This window comes from Danio aesculapii, chromosome 16 (genome assembly GCF_903798145.1).
Source record: "Danio aesculapii chromosome 16, fDanAes4.1, whole genome shotgun sequence".
In the NCBI taxonomy this organism is placed as follows: Eukaryota; Metazoa; Chordata; class Actinopteri; order Cypriniformes; family Danionidae; genus Danio; species Danio aesculapii.
In genome coordinates this window covers 34,579,807-34,596,532 of record NC_079450.1, presented here as the reverse complement: position 1 = coordinate 34,596,532, position 16,726 = coordinate 34,579,807, and the positions used below count along the sequence as shown (strand labels likewise).

The 16,726-nt window shown below is 39.6% G+C and overlaps 1 protein-coding gene across 2 annotated transcripts in view; it reads right to left on the bottom strand.

The window, feature by feature from the left end:
• si:ch73-22o12.1 (nectin-2) overlaps positions 1–16,726 on the bottom strand; it is a 147,827-nt gene that overhangs the window by 86,572 nt on the left and 44,529 nt on the right. For both annotated transcript variants that reach the window (XM_056474768.1, XM_056474767.1), the window contains exons 2-6: positions 8,960–9,069; positions 8,564–8,816; positions 5,886–6,182; positions 5,411–5,528; positions 4,547–4,695 (exon numbers count right to left, since the gene is read on the bottom strand). In XM_056474768.1, coding sequence (XP_056330743.1) covers positions 4,547–4,695; positions 5,411–5,528; positions 5,886–6,182; positions 8,564–8,816; positions 8,960–9,069 — 927 coding nt within the window. The remainder of the gene's footprint in view (positions 1–4,546; positions 4,696–5,410; positions 5,529–5,885; positions 6,183–8,563; positions 8,817–8,959; positions 9,070–16,726) is intronic.

Genomic DNA, 16,726 nt, shown 5'->3' with positions numbered 1-16,726 from the left:
TGCAGTACTTCACACACATAGACTTTACTTGGGCGAGTTGCCCAGGTATATTAACGGCCACCAAAGTATATTTAGCGACACTTTTTTTTTTACTATTATTATCATCCTTTTACACTTTTTTTTTCTATCCGCCCAATATAAACAAACATCTATGAGCGATTAAGTAGTAGAAAATCACCCCTCCTTTATCCATTTCATACTGCTCGTTCTGTGTGCGCAACAACTGTCAACACTCCCACAGACAGTTTCACGTGCACTGCATATCCACAAAGACCCACACCTTCTTGTGTCTGGCCGGGGTTTCTAAATCTACAAAAATATATGGGATTTGATTTTGTTTTCTAAGCTGTCGTTAATTTTATGTGAAGAGAGACGCGAGAGAGACATTAAATAATGAATTCTTTAATCTAAACAACTCTTTACTAAATACTCAGAGAGGACGAAATTACATCTAAATTGGCTGCAGAACATTTGTACACCATTAGAAATAATCTACACGTTTTATTCTTGTAATTATTATAATTTTTTAGATATATTGTTTGTTTTATTCCATTTTTCTGTCAATTACTCTGTCAATTTGCTGTATATTTTATTAATTTGATGAAGTCAATATATTACATATTTAATACATCTAAAATGCTTTAATAGCATTTAAAAGAGAAATACTGTAGCATAAAAGAGAAATAGGGGATTTTTTTATTTATTTAAACAGTCTCTTTTTAACTTTAACACACTGAAAAGAAAGTTTGAACCAGATAATAATAAAAACTGTTAAAAATCGAATTATGTTTTGTTTGTTGCATATAGTTAACTATTTATGTGCGTTTCAATACGGCTACCACCACAAGTATATTTCAAACCTATGGGAAGCACTCGCATGGTTAAGAACATTTTGGCTAAATGACCACCACTCTAAATGCAGAAGCAAATGGTCAGACTTTGATTAAAGATTACCAAAACAGACCTCTTTTTTCAGCTGATAAACATGCATGAATGTACATTGTAATATAGCCTGAAATCAAAACAAAGAAATCAATGGAGTTCATTGTTGTTTTGGAACGCATTGACTTTCATTATAAAAAAAAAAAAAAGTCTTTTTTTTGAATGACCTCTTCTTTCTTTTGTGGGACAACACAGGGATTTGGGGAAACTATCACTTGAAGCATGAGCAACATTAAACCTTATACTCTCTTAGCGAACTTCACTAATTAGATTGTATTACCACTAATGTAGTCTCTTTATCTTTCTCCAAGCACTGGCAGTATATTAATAAACCTACATATTAGCGCTCTGAAAGACTCTAAGTGAATGACCGAGTGGATGAATGAAGCTTTTCTAGACAGACAAGAAGTGAAAAAAAAGTCTCTAAATGCCTTACATGCTCATTTCTTATTTCGCCATTGGACAGGAGAGAGCAGGACAAGGCGGAGAAGGAGATTTTTTTTCATGACAGCTGGATGGAGAATATGACAAAATCTCCAGAGTTGAAAATGAATGATGGAGGAGAGGGAGTGTGTGTGAGAGAAGTGGGGGTTGAATCTAGGTTAGCCTGTGAGCAACATGAGGCGCAGTGTTGAGAAACGATTTGGATTTGAAGTTGGTTTCCTGGCTCAGGCTCCAGCGGTGGAGCTACAAAACACGCTCCGAGGGATCACTGTACCGCTTTCAGGAGGAACACAGAGATGAGATCTGTGCAGGCTGACCTTAGTCACCATGGAGATGGTTGCCTGGGGGAAAGACAGCCACGCGACTGAGAAGGTAGTGGGCATTTCATGGCTGTCAAAACGGCCGCACTTAAGCAGAACCACTTCACGGCTAGCCAACAGTTCCTGCGGCACACCACCCAACATATCTCCTCTCGCACCTGATTCCTGCACTACATGCCGCAAAACTCCAGCTGAACATAACACATTTTGTCTGTGCACTCACGGCCCAGCCTGGCTTCGCATTACGGGACTGATTAGCATTTCCTTTGACTGAGGAGGATAAGAGGCCGGGAGCTAAAACAGCAGTGACTGACTTATCCTCGCCGAGAGCCTCTTTTGAGGGGAGATGGTTGAAGGAGGATGGGTAGCAGGCTTGGAAGTGGCTCGAGTGAACAAAACAAGAGAGTTTGGAGTGAAGAAGATGAAAGTGAGGCAGGCGGAAGAGGGGAGGAGAGCGAAAGAGGATGCACGTGCGATGGGAGAGCCGCAGGTCCCCAGGGGGCTTGAAATGCCACCAGCATTCATCCGCTCCACCCTCCTCTTTTGGTTCCGTCTCTTCCTGCTTGTCCTCTTGTTTCCACTCCATGAGAATATGGGAGGGAGGACCGCAAGAGGAGGGAATGTAAGACGCTGTCAGTTTAGAGTTTGGAAGGTGATGTACTTCTCCCAAACGAGCAAAGATCTGGCCTCAAGCCATGCAGATCTGCAAGGACAAGTAGATCCGAGAAAGAGAGAGAGAGGATAGTGAGGGGTATGGAGGAAGGTAGAAAGCTTTTAAAACCCAAGTTGTGAGAGAAAAGCACCTTTCCTCCATAATACCTAAGAGCTATTAGTCTTGCTCAGCACTAAAGCAGCTCAGTCCCCTCCGCAGTCAACCGTGTGGATATATTTTATTCCATCAGCCTGTCACTGGGCATCAGAACAGGCCAGAAAAAGCCAGGAGAGGACAATTTAGCATCCCATGACGGCAATCAAACATTGCACTGGCTTTGACCGTGAAGCTCTAGGAGAGGCAGGAGTTTAACAGAGGTCACAAATCCAACACCACAACCCTGAACTCCAGGGATAACAGTCAATGAAGGAGCCATAGTCAAAAAAGAATAATAATAATAGAACATGAATACATAAACTGTACTCATTTGGTAGTAAAGTACAGCTAACATGGCGATAATTAATTCCTTCATGAAAACATGGCACAATAAAAATAATACCTCCTTTATTAAAATTATGTAGTATGAATATGATTACTTTAAACCAGGGGTCTCAAACTCCAGGCCCGCCCTCCTCCTCCCTCCGGCCAGCAACTGATGTCAAAAATATAACAAGATTCAGCCCCCCAAAACATATGTTTTTGAATCACTATCATTGTTGTGCTGTCACGTATGGCCACTTGTGGCTGAAGGGGGATAAATTGTCGGCAGCGTTCCTCCTTCCGCCATGCTTCTTCGTGTGAGGATTATAGTGCGGTGGCAGCGGCGGCGCACACACAGTGCTTCTACATGTGGGGATTGTTTACATCAGAGTGCGCATCAGTTCTGCGCAGCATATACGCAGTGTTTCTTCAAGCGGTTGATGGAAAATAAGCTAAGGCGGGTTCTAAGAATATAAATTCGGATCTATTATTTTTCACGGTATTTTGAAGTGCCCGCGATAACAATATCGTGCATATTCATTCACAAGCCTACTTGGTATAAGCAAAAAAGGCTAAATTGTAAATACAGCCAGGACTAAAGTAGGATAATAAGCTGCATCTACAAAATAAACCTGTGTGTAGCTTGCACTGTGCGATTGCTTTAACGACATGCTGATAAGTGATATAAAATCTTTATCATAAAAATTATTTATTTTTTGTTAATACAGTGGTCCCTCGTTAATCGCAGGAGTTACGTTCTAAAAATAACCCGCAATAGGTGAAATCCGTGAAGTAGTCAGCTTTATTTTTTACAATTATTGTAGATGTTTAAGGTTGTAAAACTGAATGTAACTAACCGAATATTCATTAATTCTGTAATGGCATCCTACAGAAACGTAAATTCTACCTTCCTTTAGTATGTCCAGAAGTCCAACTTTTTGTGCAATAGTTAGCATCTTCCTCTGCCTTTTGGGTTCTACCGCAGATGCCTTTGACAGTGCAGAATGTTTCAGTCCGGATACATACAAACCAGCACTTCAAAGTCACACTGCTAGTGATCGAAGATTTATGTAAAATTGGCAAGCTGAACGCATTCTGTATTGTACAGGAGACACGGCAAGGAGGAGATTGATTGAAAAGGGTTTACAGCCAATCAGGACGCAGAACACAACACGTGAATCAGGACGCAGAATACAATGCGCTGCAAAAAAAGCATGTCAAATTGCACTAAAAAAATCTGCGTGACTGCGAATGGTGAACCACTGTACACAAAAGCAGTCTTGGACAAAAAGCTGCGTGAGCAATGGTCAACGCAGTCCAACTACAGCTGCACTCAACCCAACCCCACCCAAACACAGCCACTTCTGCAATGACACAAACACACACACAAACAGTCCTCTCTCAGGAAAACGGCATTCAGAATTCTATAGGAACATGCGTCACATTTTCAGACATGTTTTTCCAGATCAAGAAAAGTCCCAGACTAAAGTAGAAACACCACCAGAGAGTCAGAAATAGCTGAAGGCTGAGGGATGACAGTGTATGCGGATGATCTTAAGGACAAACAGAGCATACACATACAGACAAGAAAAGTGCCAACAAACCGCCTTATGTCTGAACTGTAACTCTGAAATGTAGTCTACTTTTTCCAACTTGTCCAACTGTCACAGTGGAAGTGTGTGAGGAAATACTACACAGACGGACTCACCCCGAACAACGACGGTGACCTGATCTCTGCCGTATCCCAAACTGTTCTTGACCTCACAGATGAAGGTGGTGTTGATGGTGTCATCCACCTGCTGCACGGCGAGCCGGTTTTCCCGCACCTGCACTGTTTCAGGCATATGCCCGGACAAACTGTGGGATAACACAACATTAGCATAAGATTTCTGACAGAACTGAAATTAAAACATCTTTTGACAATGAGCATACACTCTGGTCCATTTTGGAGCTTGTTATGGCCAAGAAACACACACTTGGACTGGAGGAGGCGATCTGACAAACTGTTTTGTTTTTACATGGTGTTTAAAGCAGTGTGCTCCTGAAGGTACACCGATGCTACACATTTTCCAACCCCTCACACCTCAACAGCACATTAGTACAGACATCATGACCAGAAATATATGGGTCTAATATACTATTTTTATGTCTCCAGGAGCAGGTTTTCTTGTGGAAAAGAAAAGCAAATTGCTCAAACGTGCCAGTTTTTACTAAAAGTTGTTGCATTTCAATATAAAACATGCCAGATTGAAAAAATGCTCTCCAGTATTGATTCCATTATCCATTAGAAGGTCCAGAAATGTACAGCCAGATGCATTAATTCACACAAATGGGGTCCCAGTGCTAAAAAAAGATTTAGCACTGGTGTGTATGTACATACAATCTTCTGAGCATCCAAACACATACGGTGTATATCCAGCTAAAGTGGCCTACCAAGAGCAGGATGGAAAACTCCTGTTCACAGTGATCAAACACTGTAGATTCTCCCTTATAAGGCATTTCATCATTCCAAACAAACTGCAAAAATGGTGCCCAAACATTGACAGATGTGAAATGGAAAAGAAATGCTCACGTTTTCCAGGTGACAGTGGTGGGGACTGGGTTTCCATCAGCATGGCAGGTCAAATGTGCACTTGTCTGACCCTTGTACCAGTTGTTATTGTAACCCTTAATCTGCACCACTGGAGGATCTGAGAGAGAAATTCAGAGTTAATAGGAGAAATCTTTATTAACCTTGCCTTTATGAATGAATTTTATCCTTAAGCCATTGAAGACTCAGGCAAATCAACCACTGCTACAGTCTGTCAGCTGACTCCATGATGACCTCATTGACCCTTAGCTCATGTTACCGCTTCAAGCAGCGCTGTAAAGCCTCAGGGCAATTTGCTAGATGACCGTTACTAATATCTGGCATATTCTTTATACACATTACTGGCCTGAACAGATTGAGACATGACTCACTACAGCAGTTTCTCAGCTGTAGCAACAGGGAATGCTTAGCAGATCAGTAGTGGCTGGTGCAGTTAATGGTCTGTTTGGAACCTTACATTCAACATCAAGCTTCATGGGGAAGGTCTCAGGCTGGGCCATGGTACGGTGCGATACAATGCAGCTGATGTCCTTGCCATTATCCTCAGGCTGCGGAGCCAGCATGTAGACGCTCTGGATGCTGACCGTATTATCCGGATTGTCCGTCTTCAGTGGTGTTGTCACGTTGCCATTTAGCGCCGTGGACCAAGTAATGGTCGCTGCCGGACGGCCATTGGATGATTCACAGCGCGCCACGATGACCGGGGTTTTGCCGGCGGAAACTGTGACAGTTGTAGCCGTGTTCTTCGGTTTAGCTGTGGGAAAGAGAGAGAGTTTGACCTTTATTTGATGCTATAATGTGAAGCAGGGTAAAGGAGGATGAGAGGAGGAGGGGAGGAAGTGGAGACGGGGAAGATCACAGCTCGGCTTGTCCTGCCACACGCTAGCACAGCGCTCACATTGTACTCACGTTTCGCTCTGAGAAAGACATCAAAGAGAGGGAAAGGAGAAAAGCAAGGGAGACGGGGAACGACAGGGAAGCGACGGCCTCTCAGCATGATAAGCAGGCAGATCAATAGCCGAGAGAGAGAGGGGAGGGAGGGGGCGAGTGAACGAGAGACCGGCCAAGGTTACTGCCACATTTCACACACATTAACAGCAGCACAATTGATTTGACAATACCATTTATAAATCCCCTTTTTAAGTCCGCAAACGAACAGTCTTAGGTCTGAGCGTGCATTCGCAATCACACACCAAACAAAGTCTGCAACTGACAAATATTTTGATGATCAATCAAGATTCAGTATGATTTCTGATTTTGTTGGGGAAAACATTCTCTCATTTAAATTAATCTGAAATTTTCTGTTCAAATTACATTTATTACTTAAAGCCCAGAAATAAAGCTTTGAAATGTTGTTCTCCCGTTTTTTTTTCTTCGAGGTTTGATCGTTCGTCCACATGAAAACACAGTATCAGTTGACTGAAACCAAATTTTTCTGAAAACCCCGACCAGGGTGAGGAGTTTCTGAAACTCTGGTTACAGTGTGGTCATGTGGATATTAAAAGAGTTTCTGTCTCGAGACGTAAATGTGCACACTGTTTTTTTTTTCTTCTGATAGGTAGGGATGCTCATTTCAGTTTATTTTGCCAACCAACAACTGCCGCTCGTCATTAACCGTTAACTGGTCAGATTAATATTAAATTATTATTTAATAAAAAATTAATAATAATAACTGACGTCTCTATTTTGTCTCTGACACATTTAATATTGCATTTTAAAATACTGATTTAACATGTCAACATATTAACGACAGAACATCTTGACGGCACCTGTAGTGTTTCCAACAGCATAGAATAAGAAAAACAAATGAAATAAAAAGAATAAAATAATCCTGTCCTGCCGTAGACATTTTTCACTTAAATGACAAATTTAGATTACAAAACAAAAACACAGACTGAGTCCTTTTAAGAACCGGCATAGTTTTTTCTGTCAAATAAAAATAGCAAGCTACCTCTAATCGATCGCTCCATGGAAAATATGCATTTAATTAATGCTCCGCTGTTATTCTTAGAACCTCAGTCAACATTTTTAATAAAAGTAATATTTTTAAAGATTATGTCTTGAGCATCTGGTTTTACCCTAGAGCTTGTATGCTTTTATTTTGTGTCTCACTTCCAGTTCATGTGTGCACGCTACATGTGATAAAAGACAATGACAAGGCATATATGTTGACTTTTTAAGTACAGGCAACTACAGCATATAGCAATATTTTGTTGTTTACATATGATAATGCATTCATTTGCATACATGTTTTATAAGCTATAAAATGAAAGCCTCCATTTGATGCGGAGTCATCATTATGCAAAAATCAAGAAAATCTTTAAATTTGTTTGATTGGTAGATTATGTAGGCTTTTTAAAAATATGATATTTTATAAGAACTATTAATAACTGTATTTTTCCAAATGGAAAAAGGTTTGTTTGTTGGTTGTACACTAAATCATCAAAACTATAGCATATTTGTTGTGTTTAAGAGTGGTGCCGAAGCGCGATCTAATGGAGAGAAAATCCTGATGCTCCGACTTGTGGCCAGCTTGTTTTCAAAGCAGAGCCAATTGAGTTTTGTTGAGTTGAGTTTTGACAATTAAGTTTTGTTTTGTGGCTTCTTTCTTCAATTGTGCAAATAAACAGTGTTTATGACGCGGCTCCAGGAAAGAGGCGATCAGCATATGCGCTGGTTTGGCATCAACTTGTCTGTGTCAAACTGGCCAGCAATATTCTTCTTTCAATTTGCTTCTTTGGCAAAATATGTCTGTAGGCAGGTTTGGTTGCACACGTTACCTTCCCGCGAGTTAACAAATATGTGCTGCACATTTATGCAACCAATTAAAAGAAAAATAGTAATAATATTTTGAATGATTTAACTGATACCATCAATAGGTTAATAACACACCCTTTCGGTTAACGGTGAATCGGTTATTACGAGCATCACTACTGATGACAGAAATGACAGTAATTCATCGAGGTTTTAAATCGCCACCTGTTGATTCAGCATGTCCTTGATGGTGCGTCACAATACGTTTTCATGTGGACTGAATTTTTTTAAACAAAGGCAGGAAAAGTTTATAAAAATACCAGTGTACATGTGGACATGGCCTAAGTTCTGATGTTCCTTTTCTCATAAACTCAAACTCACCTAGCATGACTAGCGATGAAACTCCCTGTTCATTGCCCGAGGGATAGGTTGCATATTCACAGATATATCGGCCCTCGTCTGTCATCTTCACATCTTTGATCTGAATGGATGGGTTATCCAAAGTGGGCGGGTTCGATACAAAAGCGACACGCCCTGATACAGGAGATGAGGTTGGGTAATTCACCCCAAAGTTTGGATGGAAAACAGCAATGTTGGTTCGTTCTGTGTCAGTCCGTTCAAAGATCCATGACACCTGTAAACCAGAGGGGAAAAAAGTTCAATAGATGCACAGAGCTTATCAAACACCTTCAGAAAGGTATTTTTGGGAGAGCAGGAATCTTCACAAATCCATTGTTTTGCATCAGAGTGGCAGGAAACCCGAAGCTGATTTCTGACCTGAGTGAGTTGGGTATCGCCTGGGTTTGGAAACTGGCAGCGCAGTGTTACTGTCTGACCAGGAAACGACACAACCTCTGGCTCCACCCTCACGTGCTGAGCCAACGATCCTGGAAAGAGAACGAGAAAAGGCCATGAGAACAGGAAACAACCTTCACTTCTGTCTGGCTAAATTCAGGTGACCTGCGACCACCTCGCTGAGCATGTCAGAGAGAAATTCAGCACATACCGGCACACTCTCGGAGTTCAGGGATGGCAAAATGAGAAATGATAAATGAGGTTACAACAAAACAGCAAGTAGGCCAATGTTTCTGATCTCAGTCGGGGTGTGTGATAGGGTGCGAATCTAAATGTGAATGTGTGTGTGCAAGCGTGTGTGAAAGTATCTATGAAAAAAAAAAGAGAAACATTCAGCTCGCTCTGGCCCGAAGCATTCATCATCCAACATAACCCTGACAGAACACATTCTGCGAGCACACGAGTGTGTATGTGTGTGCACATCAGGGGGTGTAAAGTGGTAAAGAAGTGAAAATTGCACACAAAACACTACAGTACCATAGGAGTACTATATACATCAGAGCCTTGGTGCTCATGCAGACATACAAGTTCGAATCTGACTCAAAACATTCCTGATGCCATTCTGAACACCATTTCCTGTCCTCTCTTTACTATAGTGTTCCTAAAGTTGCACAGCGCATTTTCATCATTGAAATTTGGATTGGAATTGGCAGGATTGAGAAAGTAGGTGATGCAAATTCACCAGTGAGCAGCAGGAAGCTGTAACTTCTGTATGAGCTGTAGTTCACGGATCAAAGATGAAACATCCCATTTTTACATCCACGTCAAATCAAATTTGCAGAAATTAGTTCATAAAAATAGAAGCATATTAAAGTCAAATGTTAAACAAAACTTTTGTAAAACTAAATCTTCAAAATATAGCATAACAATGACTCATTCCAGTATTTCGGATACATTTCAAGTAGAGATGCAATGATTAACCGGTTTTGCTATTAACCGCGCTTTAATTCGTCATGGTTAATTAATCGTAAAGGCTTTTCAACACCGCGTTTCTGCACGGAACAAAACTGCTGCAACTAAAAAATGTTATGCCAACTGTGCGCTAGTTTGGAGTTCCGAGCTTGTACACAGAGGCCAGTACGCACAACTAAAGGCTGTCCACATATCCTGTCTGTTGTGCACACGTTCGTTATTCCTTTGCTTGCGCTATATTGGGAGTGACGAGCACGTGGTGCGCACATGGCACGACGCACTCAAGCTTTCCAGACCCACTTATTTGAAGGAATGGCGCGAGCACACCGCGAGTCACGTGACAAGAACTGGACCAATCAGCTTCATAATTTTTTTTTTTAAATGCCAAAAACTTTTCCACTTATTTTTAATTCTAAAGAGAAATGGACAATTAATTGTTTGTTTTTTATTATTATTTTGTGCTGTATTATTTGGTTACTTAGCAGCATTAAATAACACTTTAAAATATAAGGAGTTTTCATGTGATTTACTAAACTAGTAGTGTTTTGAAACTAATGTAAGTATAATTATCGTGATGATCTTGAAACCATAATTATTATTTCTCAGACTATAATCATACAACCAAAATCTATAGTCGTTGCATCCCTAATTTCAAGCATTTTCCATTCATTTTCTTTAAATGGAAATGACATACAACAAAAGTATCATTGACAGTAAACCGAATCCATTATTAATCTAAAATAATGCCATATGCTTGAACATGACAGGGAACATTTGATTCACTTACTAATTGCTTATAACTCAATAACTAACCGAGTTGACATTTGCCACCATTTTGTGCTTTAGCTCAAGATGTTAACCTTAAACCAGAAAATAGACGGCACATTAAAATGTATGCATTTTCACAAGATTATTGTTTAAAAAAAAAAACGAATGAGAATTCTACTGAAACATCACAATAAATAAATAATGATAATAAAAAGTTGACAAATAATTAATCTTTATTTTTGTGTCCTAAATGTTTTTGCACAAACAAATCAGAGAAGAATAATGACATGATTCAGTGTCTTCCAGAGTTTCTCATTAGCAGAATTGAAGCCACTTGGAGTCATGCTTTTTTTATGAGTGCTTTAAAGTTCGTTATGCCTTTTTATACCCGTTGTAACAGTCAACCAAAATATAGGGACAGGAATTTTTTTATTATTACTGAAATTACAAATAATGCAGAAAATAGGTGTTTCATGCAGACATTTATTGAACTTGGCAGAGTAAACTCACAAAAAAGATGAAAACAATGTAAGATTCCGTAGGCAAAGGCAGTCAGAATAGGTATAGTGTGAGTCTTTAAATGGATATTTTCAACACAAACTTCTTCCTAAATACCCATGCAACGTACATAACATTTCTTTTTTTGGTATATAAACTACTGTTACACTGAATGTCATTATATTGGTTGCCTTAAATCATTAGTAGAAATTTATTACATCATTTTTTTCCTAGTAAAAATAAATTTAAATTTAACATTTTACATCATGAATGTATGCTTTAATGCTTGGAAAACCTTTTTGTTTTACTCTCATGCATCACTACACTACTGACAACAAACAATGGCTCTTGTTTTGCCCCTGAAATTCTGCCGAAATGATGGTGACTGCCCATTAAAGGTTAAGCAACAATGGAAACACCACAATGTAGGAAAGCATTGAACTAGTTCAACCAGTTTGTCAGCTAATCAGCTGAAAAGACTGAAACTCGCAAATTGACAAAACACAGTATCATCAAAACAGTGACTGAGTTGGAAGAGAAAAAGGAAGCAAAAGCAAGTTTAAAAAAGTACATGTTATATAAGCTCTCTCAGCTGCTTCCTTATGTATCAGTCTTCCATTGAATCTCGAACATAAAAGCTGCACGATGTTGGGAAAAATGATATTCGCGATATTCATTAATTTATTTTCCTTTAACTTAGTCCCTTATTTATCATGGGTCACCACAGTGGAATGAACCGCCAACTATTCAAGCATATGTTTTACGCAGCGGATGCAGCCGCAACCCAGCACTTGGAATGTCGCAATATATATTGCAAAAGGAATATAACTCCTTAAGATGAATTATAAGTCTATTCAGAATTTGAGACTGATTGGGATTATTTTGTAGGGGAGTATCTGCATCAAATAATAAACTAAATACAAACAGATTTATTCAACTGAACAAAAATACAAATGAAATAAAACATCTTGTATGGTTTTCTATGGAATCTCACAGCACTGAGGTACAAAACTTAAATAATAATTTGTAAAATAGCACTATAGTCTTCGTTGTATTTCAACTACTTGGTTTAAATTAGCTTGATTTCTAAGTCGCAGGTCTTAAAAACACATTCAAATGAAATAAAATATCTTGTCTGGTTTTCTATGGAATCTCACAGCACTGAGGTACAAAACTTAAATAATAATTTGTAAAATAACACTATAGTGTTCGTTGTATTTCAACTACTTGGTTTAAATTCGCTTGATATCTTAGTCGCAGGTCTTAAAAACAAATACAAATGAAAAGATTTCACTCTATTAGGGTTAAATTTTTCTTTGATGGCTAGGCCTGTCACAATAAACAATATATCGACTTATCGTGCAATACTTGGAGATGACCTCAATCATTTTTGCTGTTGCAATATACATTTACAAATTCACAAATAACCTTAGAGCCATTTCACACTTTCATTTACGTTCGACTTCATCAATGTCAAAGTTTGTAATTGGACATTTACCTATTAGGATATTTAATAGTATATTTGATAGGACATTTACCTTTTTAACATCACATTATAGAGTCTAAATAACCTTAAGAATGATAAGTATTTTAAAGTGTTTATGGCTATTTGCATAATTATAAAATAAAATTCTCAAAATGACAATAAATTCGATTATCGCAACAATTCCTGTGACAATATATCGCACAACAAAAATTCTTTATCTTGACAGGACTAGCGATGACCCCACAAAACATGTTCTGACCTGTGACGGCTAATTATTTAATTCTTATTTATCCCAACTCAACATTGCAGATCCTGCGATATGACTATTGCAGATTCACACATTGCGATATCGATGTTGACAATTTACATTGTGCAGCCAAACCTCATACCAAACTTGTGGACTTCATGCAGCTTGAACACTGCTGCCAATGAACCAAAGTGGGATTTTGGACCCCACCGAGACTCTCTCCGTCTCTTGCAGGTGCTCAATCTGAGACGAGGCTGCATGTGCGCATGTGTGCGAGCCCACTGTGGCGATTACTTCTGAGCCTGCGTTTAGCACCGCTGAGCCCTGTTATTGAAAATCTCCCTCTCGCTGTCTCTCTCTGGATGGAGAGTGTGGATAGGTCATTACACTGATGTGTAGAGGGAGTCAGCAGTCCATCAGAACGCTAAACACACACACTTCTCACCTCAACATACAGCAGCATGATGGGGAAATGGAAACGAGGGAAGGGGCTCGGAGATAGAGAGATTCAATAATAAACTGAAAGCACTGGAGAGATGCAGACAGCCTCGGTAGTCAATGCGGATGGAATATTTATTTTCATGCAACTAAAAAAGGTATATGGTGGAAGTGTTGTTATGCATCATGATTGAGGATATGTTATACATATAAAAATGTCAAACGTTGCCGAAGGGTCACTGTCCAAACTACTTTTTTCTCCACATGCAAATTGTTTGTATCCAATGGATTCTTTGTACAGCCATTTAAGCCACAAATGTATAGTGGTCCCTCGCTGTAACATGGTTCACCTTTCAGTTTCGCAGATGTTTTGGGGACAATTTGACATAATTCCTTAATAATTCCTATATTTATATATTGCTTTTCTGGACACTCAAAGCGCTGTTTTTTTGGAGGGGGAATCTCCTCAGTCGCCATCAGTGTGCAGCATCCAACTGGATGACGCGATGGCAGCTATATTGTGCCAGAACGTACACCACACACCAGCTGATTGGTCGAGAGGAGACCAATTATCCTATGATGAAGCCAATTATCATATGGGGATGGTTAGGAGGCCATGATGGACAGAGACCAGCGGGCAAAATTTTAAACCCCTACTCTTTTTCAAAGGACATCCTGGGATTTTTAACGACCACAAAGTCGGGACCTCAATTTAACATCTCATTCGAAAGACGCGTTCACTGAGCATTATAGAGTCCCATTCAATATACTGGGGCATAAGGACCTACACAGACAACAGCCCCCTGCTGGCCTCACTAACACCACTTCCGGCAGCAACTTAGCTTTCCCATGTGGTCTACCATCCAGGTACTTACTGGGAGCAGCCCTGCTTAGCTTCAGTGGGCAATCATGTGAGAGTTGAAGAGAGCTAGCTGCTGGCATGCTTTTTTTTTTAACAGTGCATTGTGTTCTGCGTCCTGATCAGCTCATTGTGTTCTGCGTCCTGATTGGCTGTACAGTACAGAATGTGTTCAGAATCTAAATTCACATAAATCTTCAATCACTAGCAGTGTCTCTCAGAAGTGCTGGACTGTATGTTTGCAAGTTTTCTCCCCAACAAACCAAACAATATCAACGAAACTTTATGCACACTCAAAGGTACCTGTTGTAGCACCAAAAGGCAAAGGAAGATGTTAACCATCGCACAAAAAGTTAAACTTCTGGACAGGCTAATGGAAATGTAGAAGTTACGCGGCTGTAGGATGCCATTACAGAATAAATGAATGTTCGGTCCGTTACGTTCAGTTCCTCAGCCTTAAAACATCTACAATATTTGTAAAAAATAAAGCTGACTACTTTGCGGTTTTCACCTGCTTGTTTTTAGAGCGTAACTCCCACGAATAGCGAGGGACCAATGTATATGCACATTACAGCTAAAAACAAAATCATTAGCCTTCCTGTCAAATTACATGTTTTTTATATATTTCCACAAGAATTTTTTTCCACAGTACTACCTATTAATATCTTTCTTCTTTAGAAAGTATAATTTCTTACAGTTTGGCTGGAATAAAAAAAAATTTAAACTGCTAAGGTCAATATTATTCACTCTTTTAAGAATGTTTTTTTTTAGTTGGCTACAGAAGAAACCACTGTCATCCAATGACTTGCCTAATTAACTGAACTTGTCTAAGTAACTTAATTAACTTATTTAGGCCTTTAACATCCATCTAATGCTAAATCTTGTAAAAATAGCTAGTAAAATATTATGTAGTGTCATTATGGCAAAGATTAAAGCAAATAGTTATTTAAAATTAGAAGTTAAAACTATTTTGTTTAAAAATCTGTGTTTTATGGAATTATAAAGAAATAAAAATCTCTTCAATAAACAGCACTTGGAAAATATTTAAAAATATCAACTGTACACACATAGCTAGAGGCTAAAATTAATGCACTGACCAACAAAAAAACATTTTAAAAAGTCTTAAAAGTAGTTTTTAGAACGCTAGATAAAGCCTAAAACGAGAGATTAACTCTCAGATTTAATACTGTTGGCTTGACATTTTATGGAGTGAGCTAATCAAAGAGGGAGATCATTATATTCGGAAGTTCCTGGGATCAAATGGTTTGTCCATACTAATTCCAATTGCAGACTGCACGATTTTTTTAGTCACGTCACAGATGTTTTCACACTGCATGACCACCTGGGGTAGCATTCCGTTGCTGTTGTGTTTACACTGCAAGATGGATCGGCAACCGGGGGTTTCACACTGTATGACTTTACAATAGGAAGAATCACCGACAACTTTGTCTCCATTCCCAAACTACATCTCAAAACCAAACAAACAGGAGACGTGACATGAAAACAACGCAAGGTCACGTAGTATATCTTTTGTTATTAACTACATAATGAGAATGTACCCATAAGTAGTGGATGCTGCTCTCCCATGCTGCTATCTTCAATCAGAACACATTTCACACGGCATGATTTTGAATCGCCAACAGGTCCAGATATTTAGCATGCCAAATACTTTACCGGTGCGATTCATCAGCGACCGCGTCTTTTGACCGTTCACACGGCGTGATTGTTACTCACGTGATCGAGCACCGATTTGCCTGTGATTTCAGGCAATTGTCTGCGATATCTCAAAAGCTTTTAGCAAGTCAAAATCTGGGCTTAAATCATGCAATCTGTACTCGGCCTAAGCTACACCTCCGAATAACACACACTTTTTCCATCATCTTCATTTCTAATAGCATAAAACTCTATAAAGAACATCTGGCCTGATTAAAAGGTCCAAAGCGGAATGTAAAACATTGCAAGACAGAGGCTGTGTGTCAACCATGTTACTCTGTGTTTGCCGCCTGGAGGTGACATGCCACACAAACACACACACACACACACACACACTTATAGGGCGTTTATGTAAATGGCGCAGCACCATTCTGAGGCCTGTCACCCATCATCATGTCACCCACACAGGCAGCACCTCAGTCCTAAATCTAGTGAGCTCCAGCATCCTGAGAGAAAAACTGTTCAGTCCAGTGCGGACGGTGACAGACGAGTGCCCAGAATGAGAGTTTAGATGGCAGACAACGCGTTCTGACTACCAATTGAGAGTGTGTGCGCGTGTGACTAGACCTTCATTTTATATTGCAAGGACAGATGACGGAGCACACAGGTTCTGTCCGCTGAGCTTATTATCACTCACGCTCACACATAATCAGGGTAAATGCGCGGTAAGCAGTAAAATGGAGATGTCCAGCGGCTGAATGCGAATCATTCATGACACAGCTGAGAGAGGAATAGAGACTGAGGGCTGGAAACAGACGGATATGAACA